At 42.4% G+C, this 13357-nt stretch overlaps 2 protein-coding genes across 4 annotated transcripts; one reads left to right on the top strand and one right to left on the bottom strand.

Moving 5' to 3' along the window:
• Positions 1 to 531: 531 nt before the first annotated feature.
• Positions 532 to 5710, bottom strand: wee2 (WEE2 oocyte meiosis inhibiting kinase). Of its 3 annotated transcripts, XM_087177967.1 has the most exons (12): positions 5014 to 5710; positions 4378 to 4693; positions 4040 to 4248; positions 3598 to 3655; positions 3058 to 3227; positions 2838 to 2959; positions 2562 to 2708; positions 2366 to 2470; positions 2200 to 2285; positions 1864 to 2034; positions 1591 to 1739; positions 532 to 1075 (listed from the first exon to the last, which is right to left on the bottom strand). In XM_087177967.1, the coding sequence occupies exons 2-12, from the start codon at positions 4690 to 4692 to the stop codon at positions 910 to 912; spliced, it is 1698 nt and encodes a 565-aa protein (XP_087034093.1). In that variant the 5' UTR covers position 4693; positions 5014 to 5710; the 3' UTR covers positions 532 to 909. The 3 variants fall into 3 exon arrangements, 2 of the variants coding, with proteins under 2 accessions (XP_087034093.1, XP_023277027.1); XM_023421259.2 differs by lacking the exon at positions 5014 to 5710 and having other exon boundaries at positions 4378 to 5006; XR_015438152.1 differs by lacking the exons at positions 532 to 1075; positions 5014 to 5710 and having other exon boundaries at positions 1604 to 1739; positions 1864 to 2065; positions 4378 to 5007.
• Positions 5711 to 5732: 22 nt separating this feature from the next.
• On the top strand, positions 5733 to 13014 carry dennd11 (DENN domain containing 11). The gene is made up of 9 exons (XM_023421238.2): positions 5733 to 6324; positions 7050 to 7149; positions 7285 to 7443; positions 8447 to 8600; positions 8708 to 8846; positions 9065 to 9196; positions 9404 to 9554; positions 9726 to 9794; positions 9938 to 13014. The coding sequence occupies exons 1-9, from the start codon at positions 5877 to 5879 to the stop codon at positions 10131 to 10133; spliced, it is 1548 nt and encodes a 515-aa protein (XP_023277006.1). The 5' UTR covers positions 5733 to 5876; the 3' UTR covers positions 10134 to 13014.
• Positions 13015 to 13357: the final 343 nt, after the last annotated feature.

Raw genomic sequence — 13357 nt, 5'->3', positions numbered from 1 at the left:
AGCCCGCACATTAACCAAACATAAACATCAGGACATAAGAAAACCACAATGGAGAGAGAAACAAGTAGCCAGTTGGAATACATGTAAAATTAAAATGTTCCTAAAGTTGGCAATGCATACGAGAGAACCTACAGTATGTCCAACTCATCTTTGCTTAGTTATAGCCTCAACATTTTTTTTATTTTTAACTTTATGAACCAAGTTGATAATACTAACTTAAGCGATTGACGGTCGTGTGACTTTGGATAATTTTAGAGATATGACCCGTTTGCGAAAATTACTTCAAGGACAAAGAACTTTAGCAGAGCAGTAAAGTAATTAACAATGTAATCATGTGACCTGCATTAAAAGAATACAAACCCAAATACAACGTGACGGCCTGTTCCTAGTTGCGGTTTCACACTGGCACAGACAGTTTGCCGCGGTTATCGACTTCACTGGAAAGTTGCTGGAAAGTCCCTGCTTTGGATTTGTCTGACGATATCAGACACAAGACAACAAAGAAATGAGAAAAAAAAAACAACCCCCATCTGATAAAATGCTTAAAAATGTTTATTTACAATAAAAATGATATATAAAATAAGTCAGGTCAGGTACATTGGTCTACAGCAGTTACAAGATGTTGTGACATGCATTGAAACCAGATTAATCCTTTCAAACCAATGGTGTTAAGGAATCCACAGTCTTTCAGTTACATCTGTCCTCTCAGAAGGAACATACAAGATTGTCCGTCCAGTCATTTCCACTTCCAGTCCCTGTGTAGAAAACCTTGTCACTTGCATTTTTAACCACAAGCTTGCTTCAGGAGTCACATTATGCAGTGTCAAGGACCTATGCGGTCCTTGACACAGGACATGGGACATGTATGCCAGGACATGGGACATGTATGCCATGTCCCACATTGACTCATCACACTCCATATCCGGGACAACCAAAGCTCATGGATCGTGCCGTCTTCCTACCAACAAGCCTCCTCCCTGTTCGAGGTAGAGAGCCCATCTTGGCAGGAGGTTTCAGCCCAAGAGAGAGGTTCTGCTTGGGTGACAATGCTGCCTGACGAGCTTCCTGGAGCTCTCTGTGTAGAGGGAAATGGAAACGACTGACTTCAACATGTTATTATTTAAATGACCAATATATTAAACTTTATAAAATGAAGTTAAATTAAATGGAAAGAGTAGGAGTTTGTAGTCATACAGGTTTGCAGAACAGTCATTAGGTTGTTTTCAAATAAATGAAATTGCAACCCCTGCTGGTCATATTTATGTAATTCATGCTCTTAACAGAGCTTCAGAATTAGGCTTACATTTCCTAACATTTCACTTAACATGCATCGCAGATATCATGTGAGATTTTTCAGCAGTATAAAAGTATTTCATAATTACTCCAACACACTATGAAGGGGTAAAGTCTTACACAAATTTATTGATATGCAAAAAAGTGTATAGGTCTTTGACTTGTTATTCCTGGTCACATTTTGTGGTATAACACTAGAAAGGTGGGAGAGAGTCTAATTCTTTCATCCACTGATGGCTGAAGAGTTGTAGCCTGGAGCCCAGAATTACTGATGCAGCTTTAATTATCCCTTCTTACTTTTCAAGCATGGCTGTCCTGAACTTCTCTACATTGAGCTCTCTGCGTAGCTGAGCAGCCAGCCTCCCAGTCCTCTCCTCCCTTAAGACTGTGTGCTTGCACAGCTCCCTGGCAGATGGACGTTTCAGCGGGTCTGGATCCAGCAACAACTGAAAGAAAAAATGTCAACAAGCTACTGTTTGCCAGTGAGGACTGAATTTAAGTGTTTTTGGTATTATATTAAAATTGACATTCATGGGTGGCAGCTCAAATCAAATTTCTTTAATTAAATACCTGGAGTAGGTCTCTCAAGGGAGGAGAGAGCTCCTGTGGCAGCTTGGGGAGCTTCCCCTCTCTAAGGCTGTGCCACTCCTCTCCATTTTGAGGCAGAGGAGGAGCCCCAGCTGCCAGCAGCACCGTAAGACCCAGAGCAAAGATGTCTGCCTTGGGGAGGTGGCTGTAATCCTGGGGAGCAGAGAGACTGCTTACATAGATGCTAGAAAAAAATGCAAATAAAGACTGGATCTATGAATTTTGTAACCAGCTCAGACTACAAAACTACTTGTTTTTTTGTTTGTTTTTTTATAAAATCAATGATAAAAAGTTAACCGGCAGATTTTTTTTTTTTACCTCATGCAGGACCTCACTGGCCAAAAAGCGGCTATCCCCTTCCTCAACTTGAGGGCTGCTGGTTGATGTCACGTGACCCAGATCCCCTGCAGAATAAAACAAGAATCAGAACTAACAGCAAACAAACTTTGAAGGTAGTCATTTATTTTAACATCAAATGTAATACCAATTTTATAAACGACTCCTGCTGAAGTGCTTCCATCATCTTCCTCCTCACTCTCACCCTCAACTGCTGCAGTTGTGCTGGGTCGCTGGCAAATGAATATATTACCTACAAAGAGTTGAAGAAAAGGTTAGGTTAGGTTAGGTTTAGACGGAACAAAATAATAAATGCAAAGTGAAAACTGCTCCATGAGACATACTTGGTTTGATGTCCAAGTGCACTAGGCCTGAGCTGTGGATGTATTTTAGACCCATTGACACTTGTAAGAGGAGATCTTTCAATTCTGCCCCTGAAAACAGCTCACACTGCAGCTGCTTCTTCACAATGGCATCACTGAGACTTCCACCTGGCACACACACGCACGTATACACACAGGATGACAGTATTAAACCACAATTCAATGCCTTACTTAGAGATATTTAGAGTAAACTTTACTATTATAATGTGCTTTTGATTTTAAAAAGGTGAAACGTACCATCACAGTATTCATTCTGAATAATCATGTGATCGTCCTCTGCCCATGCTGAATAATAGCGAACAACATGTGGGTGGTGCCCAAGAACAGCATGTGCATACACTTCCTTTAGGGCCAACTGCCTGAAAGGATATATTAATGGTCATGGATAAATTCAGGAACCAAATATAAAAAATAGGATTGATTTTGCCTGATAGAGAATGACATGCTGCTGACTCACTCATTGGCAGAGCCTGCAAGGGGTCGGCGAGAGCGTTTTATGGCATATAAGCAGCCATCCAGCCTCTTCACACACTTATAAACTGCCCCGAACTCGCCCACGCCAATGCACTCCAGCTCCAGGAACTCACTCTCGTAGCGTGACAGCATGAAAGCTTGGACAGCTCGCCTCTGCCAGATAAACAGACGGAGGGCCTTGTGGTAAAACCAAAGACATTTCTAAAGAAAGAACACGCGTCACAGCCTTCAGTCTCGAGTTTACAGCCAGGAGAACCAGGGTTTCTGTTTGATGCGTCACCAAATATGGTAGCGCTTCCACAAGGAAAGTGTTTTGTGAAGATTCTGACGGCTTTTTTTTCCCCTTCTTTGGTGGAGATTCCTTAGAGAAATCCCGGAAGTAGAGCTGGCAGCATGTAATTTTGGACAAAATAATGAGTGAGGAGGCAGCAGAAGATGACAAAGCCTGATGATGAAATCATATCAGAAGCATCTGAGAGGGAGGGTTACATTCACCAGAAAGCACAGATAAAAATAGTTGTACCTTTGGTGGGAGAAAGGCCTCGTCATCCTCCTCGGATGACGATAGGCTGTGTTTCAACCTGAAAGATGAAAGGGGCCTTTAGACATTTATATACTTTGAACTAAACTACACTAGTAAGGGATTTAAAGTCAGGCGTACAGTATGTGTCAGGGCACTAAATCAGAAAGGAACCATTTCAATCCCCACCACATGTTAGAAAATCAATTTCACCCTTGGTGGATTGTGATGAGAATCTACCTGCCAGGAAAGAAAGTGTTTGTTTAAATACACTATAATATGAAAAAGACTAACTTCCCTGTAATGTGAGATGTTCTAAAATCACAAATGTGGGCAGTTTCCGAAACATCAGAAATCCTCATCTGTGATTGAAAATGTCGAAAAAAACTAGTGTTTACAATTCATACCCTTACAGACCTACAATATCACAACAAGTAGCAGTTACCTGCGTCCATAGTCATCATCCTCATCACTCCTACAGCTATTCCTCCACTGCTCCTGACTGTTCCTGCGTACAGTGTCAGGGGTGAAAGGATTCACGTTGACAGAAGGTGCCTGGATGAGGTTTGCAGCAGCTGATGTGAGACGCAGGGTCCTCCGATTGTGATTTATCTTAGAGGTGGAGCAAGGGTGAGACGACTTTGAGAGCAGACTCTGCAGGCGGAAAAAAAGAGAAATGCAATTTAGCCCAGTGAACTTAAAACAGGTTTTGACACTTTGATAAATCATCCAAGATCACAGGGGCGCAATATGGATAATCAGTTTTTAATCATTATTCCCCACCTTGGGTGTGCTGGGCGAGTCACAGAGCCTCAGTTTACTCCAGACAGCATAAGGTATGGGGCTGGTGCACTGTAAAGGGGAAGATATGATGTTGCTTCTGCTGCTCTGGTGTTGGACCCTGGGTGTTCTGCATGCAGAGCTGGGACTTTGGATCCTGGGACTCTGGATCCTGGGACTTCGGATCCTGGGACTTCGGATCCTGGGACTTCGGATCCTGGGGGCGCAGTCATCGGAGCTGTTTTCACTGCTGTTCCCCTCTTCTCCACAGCTGGAGAAGTCCAGCTGCTGGCTGATCCCATCAAACAACGTCGCCATGCTTGGAATTTTGGCAAAAGTTTCCATTAAAATGCTTAATCCTGCATTTGACTGCTCTTAGAGAGCAAAAACACCATGCTGAAGATAACTACAATGTTGATTGTTGTTATGCTTTAGATTATTAGGCCTGCATTTAATTGTCCTTGGGAAGATAATGGAGATTATAGGAAATTGACGACATGTTGCTCATTAAACTCCCAATGAATAAATCAGCAGGCCTACATGTGTCCACTGTGATAGGTCACTACTATTAGCTCCTTGTTGACTTCCACTTCCACAATACAAGACCCATAATTTAATCAACAAGTCAATATTACTTACTGATTAACTTTTTAGGCCATTCTTCCGACCAAATCATGCAGGACAACTGAAAAGCAGCACCAGTAAAGCTGTGATGTTATTCTCAGACTTATCTGAAAGTTAAACAGATGCTTCACATTGTTGTCATTAATATACACACCAGTGTGTGATCTGACTTTGAGTTAATGTATGTTTATCATGTATATACTCACGAACGAGTGGCCTCAGGCACCACCACACTCACCACGCTTGAATTTCGCGCCTTGTATGTAAATAACTTCCTGTTTAAATAAACTATGCCGCCTGCTTAACACATCAAGCTCTCTGATTGGCTGAAATGTTCCTAAACAAAACACCTGACTGAAAGTGGCTGTTAATCGCATAAACACTTTTATGCAGTTACCATAACAATATAATCATCTATGTATGTAATGATATATATGCATACTGTGGGATTATCGTGAGAAAACTAATTTTATTTGAAGATAAAATAAAATATCATGAAAATACAGTGAGGGACCTTGGGAATGAGGCTGTGTCACACAGATTAATGGGTAAAACATTTGACGATGTTCAATATGAATAGTCCAATAATATGTATGGATAAAATAAATAGCCCATAACCAAAATTAGGTCACTGTATTAAATAGTAATATAGACACGTGGGCGGAAGTTAGCGACGTCATCAAAACAGTGAGACAGGAGGAGGAAAAGCAGCCCGTCAGTGGATGTGACACGCTTACAGATCCATTGAAAACAACCCAGCGAGCAGCAGCAAACCATGATCCAGCTCCAGCAGCGTGTTTAGCCTGCTCGATTCAACCGGACGTCGGACTTTCTGTGTTATTTCTCTTCCTACCCGTATCATCAAAGGCAGCAGCGCAATGGTGGAGCAGTCGGATCGAGCCCCACTGCTGGACTGGGAGGAGATCCCACCGCCCGATCCGAACCAGGCGGGCCCGCCGCCGCCTGCGCCGCCGCGGGAGGAAGACGCTCCGGCGGAAAAAAGTTCGCAGCCAGCCGGGCGGCGCACACAGACGGGCACTGCGGCTGGTAATGGGTGGAGCAGTAGCAGTAGCAGCGACAACAGCACCGCCACCGCCACCACCACCATCACCTGCAGCCCGTCTAGGAGTGTAACAGCTGTTGTTGCCAGCAGGGACGGAAGCCCCGGCCGCCCGCGTGCAGATCTCCGTGGGCACGGGTGGACTCGCCCGGAGCCTCTCGGCACAGATCGTAATGTTCACTTCCCCGGCCTCTCGGTGAGGGATCAGTGGGAGGAAAAGGACCAGATCGTGGCTGTGTTTGTGGTTACCTTTGATACGAGATCAGGTAAGCATGCAGGCAGTAGCAACAGCATACTCTTTCATATTTAAAATTCTCAGATAACCACAGTTCCTGAAATTATATTACCTCAGGACATATTGTTATTTTGTAATGTCATTTTCTTCTGTCCGATGTGCTTGAGTGCGTTATTGAGTCATGGGGTTGAAGGATGAATATACAGTTAGAGTTGTCAGATGGGGTTGTAAAAATGTGAAACGCCAAGATCCACCTAAACACTGTGGATTCACAAGACAAGGTGGTGAAATAACTGTAATTCTGTTGGGGCAACCCTAACAAAAGAAGTGAACTTCCTTGGTCTGGTTTTTCAGTTTTTGCAATCTGTCAAAAAGCTCATGCAAGAGCAACAGTAAAACAACTGAAGCCCAAGATGCTCTTAAGGAGAGGGGGGTTTAGTGTAGAATTTCATGCAAATCCATTATGTGTATACAAATAATTGAAAATAGACAGATATAAAATCAATAGTCAGTCAAATAAGGAAGAGAACAAGGCCAGGTTGTCAGTGGTTCAGCTTCATATGGAAGAGGTCAGTGTTTTGATAGTTACAGTAGCTGTATCTTACTGTCCCATGTTCTTTCTTGCAACTATAAACAGACTTTGAGAATTCGAGGAAGTGGTCAGAATGAAAGTAAGGGAAAAATGGGAAGTAATCTCATGATTTTATTTTTGTGTGTGTGTGTTTGTGTGCGCGTGTGTGTGTGTGTGAACGGCAGGGAATATGGTAGAGTGGTGCCTGCCTCACGACATCAACCTAGATGGAGTTGAATTCAAGTCAATGGCCAGTGGTTCCCATCGGATCACCAGTGACTTTATGTACGTACTCCCTCCCACCAGTCAAACACCATGAAATCCAGTGTAGTTTTTTTTTAGAGGAGTGGGTTTGTTAAATCCCTGTCAGAAATCTGTACCTCTGTGTTTACTCCTGCTCTTTGTTTTGCCTTTGGCTAGATATTTCCGTAAAGGCTGTTACTTCGGGCTGGCCTGTTTTGCTAACATGCCTGTGGAGAGTGAGCTGGAGCGAGGAGCGAGGATGAAGTCTGTGGGAATCCTGTCTCCCTCCTACACGCTGCTCTACCGCTACATGCACTTCCTGGAGAACCAAGTCAGGTGCGATAGCAGTGTGTGCAAGTTACTTTTCTGCGTTTCTTATTGTGTCACCCTTCCTTTCACTATTTGTGTTCTGTTTACCTTATTTATATCTCACCCAACCATGTTTACAAGTTTCTCTTTGTATGTCTACGTCCTGTACTTGTTTTTTTGTTTAAAATGTTCTCATCTATTAAACATGAACCCAGAGTCCTAGTTACAGCTATCGTCACAGGAGCCTATTTACATGCAGTTTTTGTGTATGACGTCTTAAGCACAGAAGTGGAAGAAACCTTGACAGCGTCTTTCTCCTCAGTAACTCAGCCCTTCTGCTTCAGTCCTCTCACGAAGCCTAATCTCCTCATTGACTATGTATAAATATATAACACAGCCACAACTTCAGGTTACAAATACAAAGGGATGAGGATACTCCCGAATACAAGTGCATCTGAATTCCTCTGTATGGAGTGTGACTATCCGGCCTTCAGATTATGTGAGGTTCCTGTGGCTTTACAGTCACTTTGCAGTAGCACACAGATGGTGTGAGAAATGAAGCATGAAAGGTTGAAGTGGTTAAACCAAACTGAAAAGAGGTATTTATGTAGTGGCCTCGCATGATCCCACAATGCAATGTCAGAACAAGTGATGGACACTAACGGAGTGCAGTCTGTAATCTTGCATTATGGATGACCTAAATAGCTTCTGGTACCGAATGCACAATTTCCTCCACACAGACGTACGTTACGTTTACAGTGTGTAGCAAACAGTGAGTGTACATGCAAGTCTCTAAAACTCACTGCATGAGCTGTGAGCTGTGATAGAGCAATACTGACAGATGATGAATATGCAGAAAACTCACAACTGAACAGAAAGTAACATGTGATTTAATTAAATGCACATTTAGCAAGATTAATCTGCTTAGTGATACAAATCTGAAAATGCTGAGATGGCTCACACTTGATAAATTCCTCTTCCTCTTCCTCTTCCTCTTCCTCTTCCTCTTCCTCTTCCTCTTGTCTTATAGACACCAGTTGCAGTGTCCAGGCCAGTATTCTCCACTGGAGGCCTTCTATGAGGATAAGAAGGCAGTTCTTCCACCTATAGGAAACGGCCTGGTCACTGCTTGTCCAACCTGGAGCGTTACCACCATCAACCGCTGCATGCACCCAGAAATGAAGGTCCAAAATTTACTGGAACACACATATGTTGTTTCGTGTTTTCTCAGTCTTGAGTGCCATAAAACAACAAAAAACTAACAGTTTTTGTCACTATTTGCTCCCTGCAGATCACCCACCCAGCTGGCTGCATGTCCCAGTTCATCCAGTTTTTCGGGGAGCAGATAATGGTGCTGTGGAAGTTTGCACTGCTTAGGAAACGTCTTCTCATCTTCTCCCCTCCTCCTGTAGGTGTTGTCTGCTACAGAGGTGAGTAGCTTAAATACACACACATGCACACATACACACAGTCTGCCAAGTAATCTGGTGGTTGTAACACAGATTCTGTTCTTGTTACTCTTTAACACAAATGGCACAGGATGTAATAAATATGCTAAAGGTTACAACCAAAGTGTTTCTTTGTTTTTTTTTATATATCTCCATGGAGATGTTTCATTCAATATGCACTTCTTTGCATGCTCCTGTAGTGTATTGCTGTTGCTCCCTGGCCAATGTGTCTCTGCCTGGAATCGGTGTCTCTGTGCCTGAATTACGGCCTTTCTTCTACATCAACATAGCCGACATCACTGCCCTGGAGACGGAGATGTCATACGTGGCCTGTGAGTGAGGTTTTACTGCTAATAGTTAATTTACCACCATTGTTCGTTCATTTATATAACTTTTGTTTTTTTGTGAGTAGCATAAAAGGACGACATCTGTAATTGTTTTATACAATGTTGTGTTGCGTAATGATAATCCAATAGAATCTTGAATTTTTTATCTATGGAAATAATGAATTATATATAAACATATGTTTATGTGTTAAGGTACCACGGAGAAGATTTTTGAGGAGAAGAAGGGGCTATACGACGTCTACGTTGATAACCAGAATGTGAAAACACACAGAAGCCACTTGCAGCCGCTGCTCCGACTGAATGCGGCAGATAAGGAGAAGTACAGGAAACTGAGTGAACAGAGGTACAATAAGAACTGTAAAATACTGCTGAAATAGCATTATGTTTATTGTAAAATGAACGGTACCAGAATTGAATCAATAACAGTTACGTTCTTGCATTAAAATTTGAGAAATGATTCATTTTGATCCATTTCTTTTTTTTATAATGATGGATGATGACTGTTTTTTCGCAGACAAATGTTGCTGTACTCTCAGGAGGTGGATGGAGACTGCACGTCAAATGAAGAGGATCTTTTCATTCTGTGAGTCCTTGACGTGTATTCATTGTCGTCAGTGTACTTGAGTCATAACCACAGACAGTTTGTTTAACGAGAGTATGCTTTGATTATTTTAATATGATGCAGAGGAACACAGCATGATGCGGCTGTCTTTAATCCCGTCCTAGGTTCTTCATGGAGCTGAATAACCGCATCTTCCAGACCCTGTCAGATGTAGCAGGGAGCACTGATCCCACCCTAACCACTGAGCACGTGAGAGCCATGGGGCTGGATCCCCAGGGCGATCGCTCCTTCCTGGTTGACCTGCTGGAGGTGTACGGTATCGACGTCACCCTGGTCATAGACAACCTTTGTTGCCCCTGAACCACGCCCACCCACCACCACCACCACAGCCTGGGAAACTCGGGATGTCACTGGATTATCTGTGCCTTCAAGGCCCACACACACACACACACACACACACACACACACACACACACACACACACACACACACACACACACACACCCACACACCAAGACACTGAAGACACTGCCACCACCCTGGGGCTTCATCTGTTGCCTGCTGTCCCCTCCTGGGTGTCTGTTTCCCCTCTGTGTGTGTCTCATCTGACCTGTGGAGACTGTTTCCAACCAGCGTGGGTGATAAGGACACTTAAGGTTGGTGCACTGGTCCACGGTGGATGATAAACAACTGCCTAGCAGACAGTGCAGCTTGGCAGCTTTGCGCTTCTGTAGCCATTCACATCCTATATCACACTGTGCTGTTTTTTTTTTTTTTTTTTTTTGTCAGAAATACTGTTTTCTTGTGTGAGCTTGTCTGAGTTTGATTCTGGCGTTAAGAGGCCAGGCTTTAAGCACTGGATGAAAGCATAAAAAGTTGTGATCAGGTGTGGTCATTGCAGCTGGATGACTGATCGTTCTCATATCAATGAAGAAAGTCAGTGATACATTCACAATCCTGCAGCTCTGGTGATCACTTTTTTTTTTTTTTTGAAGAAAAGATCTTTATGATTTGGAAAAGTCTTTTAAGTTGTAGAAGTGAATTAGTGTCCTTCAAGTTTCATTCAGTAGACATTCTAGCCTCCATGATATGTGACAACTTCCCTGCTGTAATACCATATTTAGGTGTACGAATAATGTGTCTTGCTCTCGTGAAAGCTACTTCTGGAGTTTGAAAAATCAAAGCTTTTTGACCACTTTATTTGCCTTTTCAAAAAGAAAGCAATATGAGTCTGTGTTGGTTGAAAGTTTTGGCCTTTTTAATGTATATTCAACCTCACAGTCATATGCTTAGTGTTTCACAGCTGAAAGTGAGAGGTGAGTTAAAACTGAAACATGTTGAGTGTGATAACCTCTTTTTATAATGGGTAGGGTTAATTATTCTGACGGGAAAAGCTGTTATGAATATATAGTTCACGTGTATGCACCTTCAGCACGAGGTAGATCTGATAATGTGTCTCTGATCACAGTTTAAGGGAAGTGATTTGGAGAGGAGGAGGGGTTTGTGTTCTGGAAACTTTTTGTCATGTTATTTGTTTAATTTGTCGTAATTGGCAGAGGATTTATAAATGAATGTGACTCTACTGTATAACACTAACTTATCATGAATGCTGCACCATGTCCTCCTCTGGACTGTTTCCTGATGCACACAGTGATCATGCTTAACTATGATGTTTTTTTATGTTTATGACTTACAGTCTGAGCCAGCAAGTGGTTGTGGATTGGAGGGGTTTGTGTATGTGTGTGTGTTGTTTGCAATACTGTATACAGGCTTTCAAAAAAAATTTTTTTTCTACTCAAACCAGCAGCTGGTTCATCAGTGGAAGCTAATATATCTGTTGTGATCCTATGAGTGAAGAGTCCTTGATGGAGCCGTTTGTAGTTTACTTGTTGATCAGCTTCAAAGACATCCTCTCCAGTTGTCTGTGTCCATGACAAAGATCTCTTTGTGTTTTTGGAGATCTGGTAATGTCACAGTTTGGGGCTGGAGCAGGAGCTTTAACTCCTCCTCTGCAGGCAGATTCACAGAAGGGCCCCCGTCTGTTCCGGCTGAGGGTTTCTCTCATTCTTTTCATCACAGCCCCATTCAGTGAATCCAGCTCTAGAGATGGGCCAACTGTGTCTTTTGAATACTGCTGGCAGACTGGTTTAGTTCATCCATCACATTGCCAATCGGAGTGATAATTTGTTCCATGTTGGAACACATGAGGCTGATGTTTGCCTTGTATAAATTTGTAGTGGTTCTCAGCCTTGTCGTGGGCCCCCCTGATGCAAGCTAAAACGCCAAGTCATTTTTGAAACATATCTTTATCTTCCTCTCCCCGCACATTATTATTGGTGCTGTGTACTGTGTGTATATACACTGAGAGACACTGGAAACTGGAGTCAAATTCCTCGTATGCACAAACCATACATGGCCAACGAAGCAGATTCTGATTCTGATCATTTACTGGTAATCACTGAGGAAACAAATATTCCTTTAATTTCATTGTCCTATTCCAAACATGCTCTTTCAGGGTTCTGATCCCCAGGTTGAGAACTGCTAGTTTTATAGACTGTATTGTACAGGATGTTTTCTGCGTTGGTTAAAAAATGAAGAAAGTGCATTAAGTGTGTTGTATATGAAAAAAAGGGCACTTAAGCTTTGTTGTTTAAATGAGGCCTTAAGGAAATGTGACTTTCTCAAACTTACTTCAGCAAAGTGACCGACTCTTAACTGTATGTGCGTCAACATTATTTGCTAAAAAGATTAAGTCCATTGTCCTTAGCAATTCTGAATGACCTTACTGTCTCCAGTGAAACCTGTTGACTCTATTTGCTTTTCAGCAGATGTGTTTTCTTGCCTTTGACGGTGTTTGCTTTACAGCTGTATGTTAAATGTAAAAGGGAATGTACACAACACACACCACTGTATAAAATGCCTTCTTTGTGGGGTCGTTCACTGATGTGTACCAGCATTAGCTAAACGAATCGTTTGTACAGCGTTTGTCACTCTACTGAATGTCAAAGACAGCGAAACAATTGCACACATGCAGCAGCACATCCAAATAGTGTAACCGTTTTCTTCTTGATTGTAATGTAATTCAAGATTATCCACAGAGTAACAGTTAAAGTCTTCACCTTTACTAATGTGAAACACTGTAAGAGATGTCAGTAATGTACACATGAACTCAATAGCATGAGCAACTGTTAATTTCACTGTACTGCCATTGTAAAACAATAAAACATTGATACAGGTTAAATGCTATCTAATCCTCTCCTTCTAACCATGCATAACTGTTTTCTACCTACACCCCGCTCCTCCCCTTTCTAACCAGCCTCACTGCTTTCAATGCTTTTCCAAAGACACACCTAAAGCACAAAACAGCTGAGAGGATGATCTGGAACAGACAGAGCTGCTCATCTTCCCTTAGCAGAGAAATGGCCCCTGTGAGTGTTATTCTACTATGTATTTGATCAATTAACTAATATTACAGCGGCTTCATGTGTAAGCAACATTTTACTGTTGTAGTTGGTAAAGGGTGGAGCTAATTTTACACATAAAGCTCAGTTTATTTGTCACGAGAACTTGCCTTGTGAAAAAAG

This window comes from Seriola lalandi, unplaced genomic scaffold, assembly GCF_002814215.2.
Source record: "Seriola lalandi dorsalis isolate HSWRI2012SDOR001 ecotype SW California unplaced genomic scaffold, Sedor1 jcf7180002054671, whole genome shotgun sequence".
Classification (NCBI taxonomy): domain Eukaryota; kingdom Metazoa; phylum Chordata; class Actinopteri; order Carangiformes; family Carangidae; genus Seriola; species Seriola lalandi.
The sequence above is the reverse complement of the archived record's forward strand: the minus strand, read 5'-3'. Positions and strand labels throughout refer to the sequence as shown.

What these genes read in the sequence shown, in the direction of transcription:
- dennd11 (XM_023421238.2), top strand. Translation starts at nt 5,877, where the DNA reads ATGGTGGAGCAGTCGGATCGAGCCCCACTGCTGGACTGGGAGGAGATC. An exon ending in TTCCTGGAGAACCAAGTCAG is followed by an intron (nt 7,444 to 8,446) that starts GTGCGATAGCAG and finishes CTTGTCTTATAG; the next exon opens with ACACCAGTTGCAGTGTCCAG. An exon ending in AGGTGTTGTCTGCTACAGAG is followed by an intron (nt 8,847 to 9,064) that starts GTGAGTAGCTTA and finishes ATGCTCCTGTAG; the next exon opens with TGTATTGCTGTTGCTCCCTG.
- wee2 (XM_023421259.2), bottom strand. Translation starts at nt 4,719, where the DNA reads ATGGAAACTTTTGCCAAAATTCCAAGCATGGCGACGTTGTTTGATGGG. An exon ending in GATGATGACTATGGACGCAG is followed by an intron (nt 3,656 to 4,039) that starts GTAACTGCTACT and finishes TTCATCTTTCAG; the next exon opens with GTTGAAACACAGCCTATCGT. An exon ending in CTTGCAGGCTCTGCCAATGA is followed by an intron (nt 2,960 to 3,057) that starts GTGAGTCAGCAG and finishes ATATCCTTTCAG; the next exon opens with GCAGTTGGCCCTAAAGGAAG.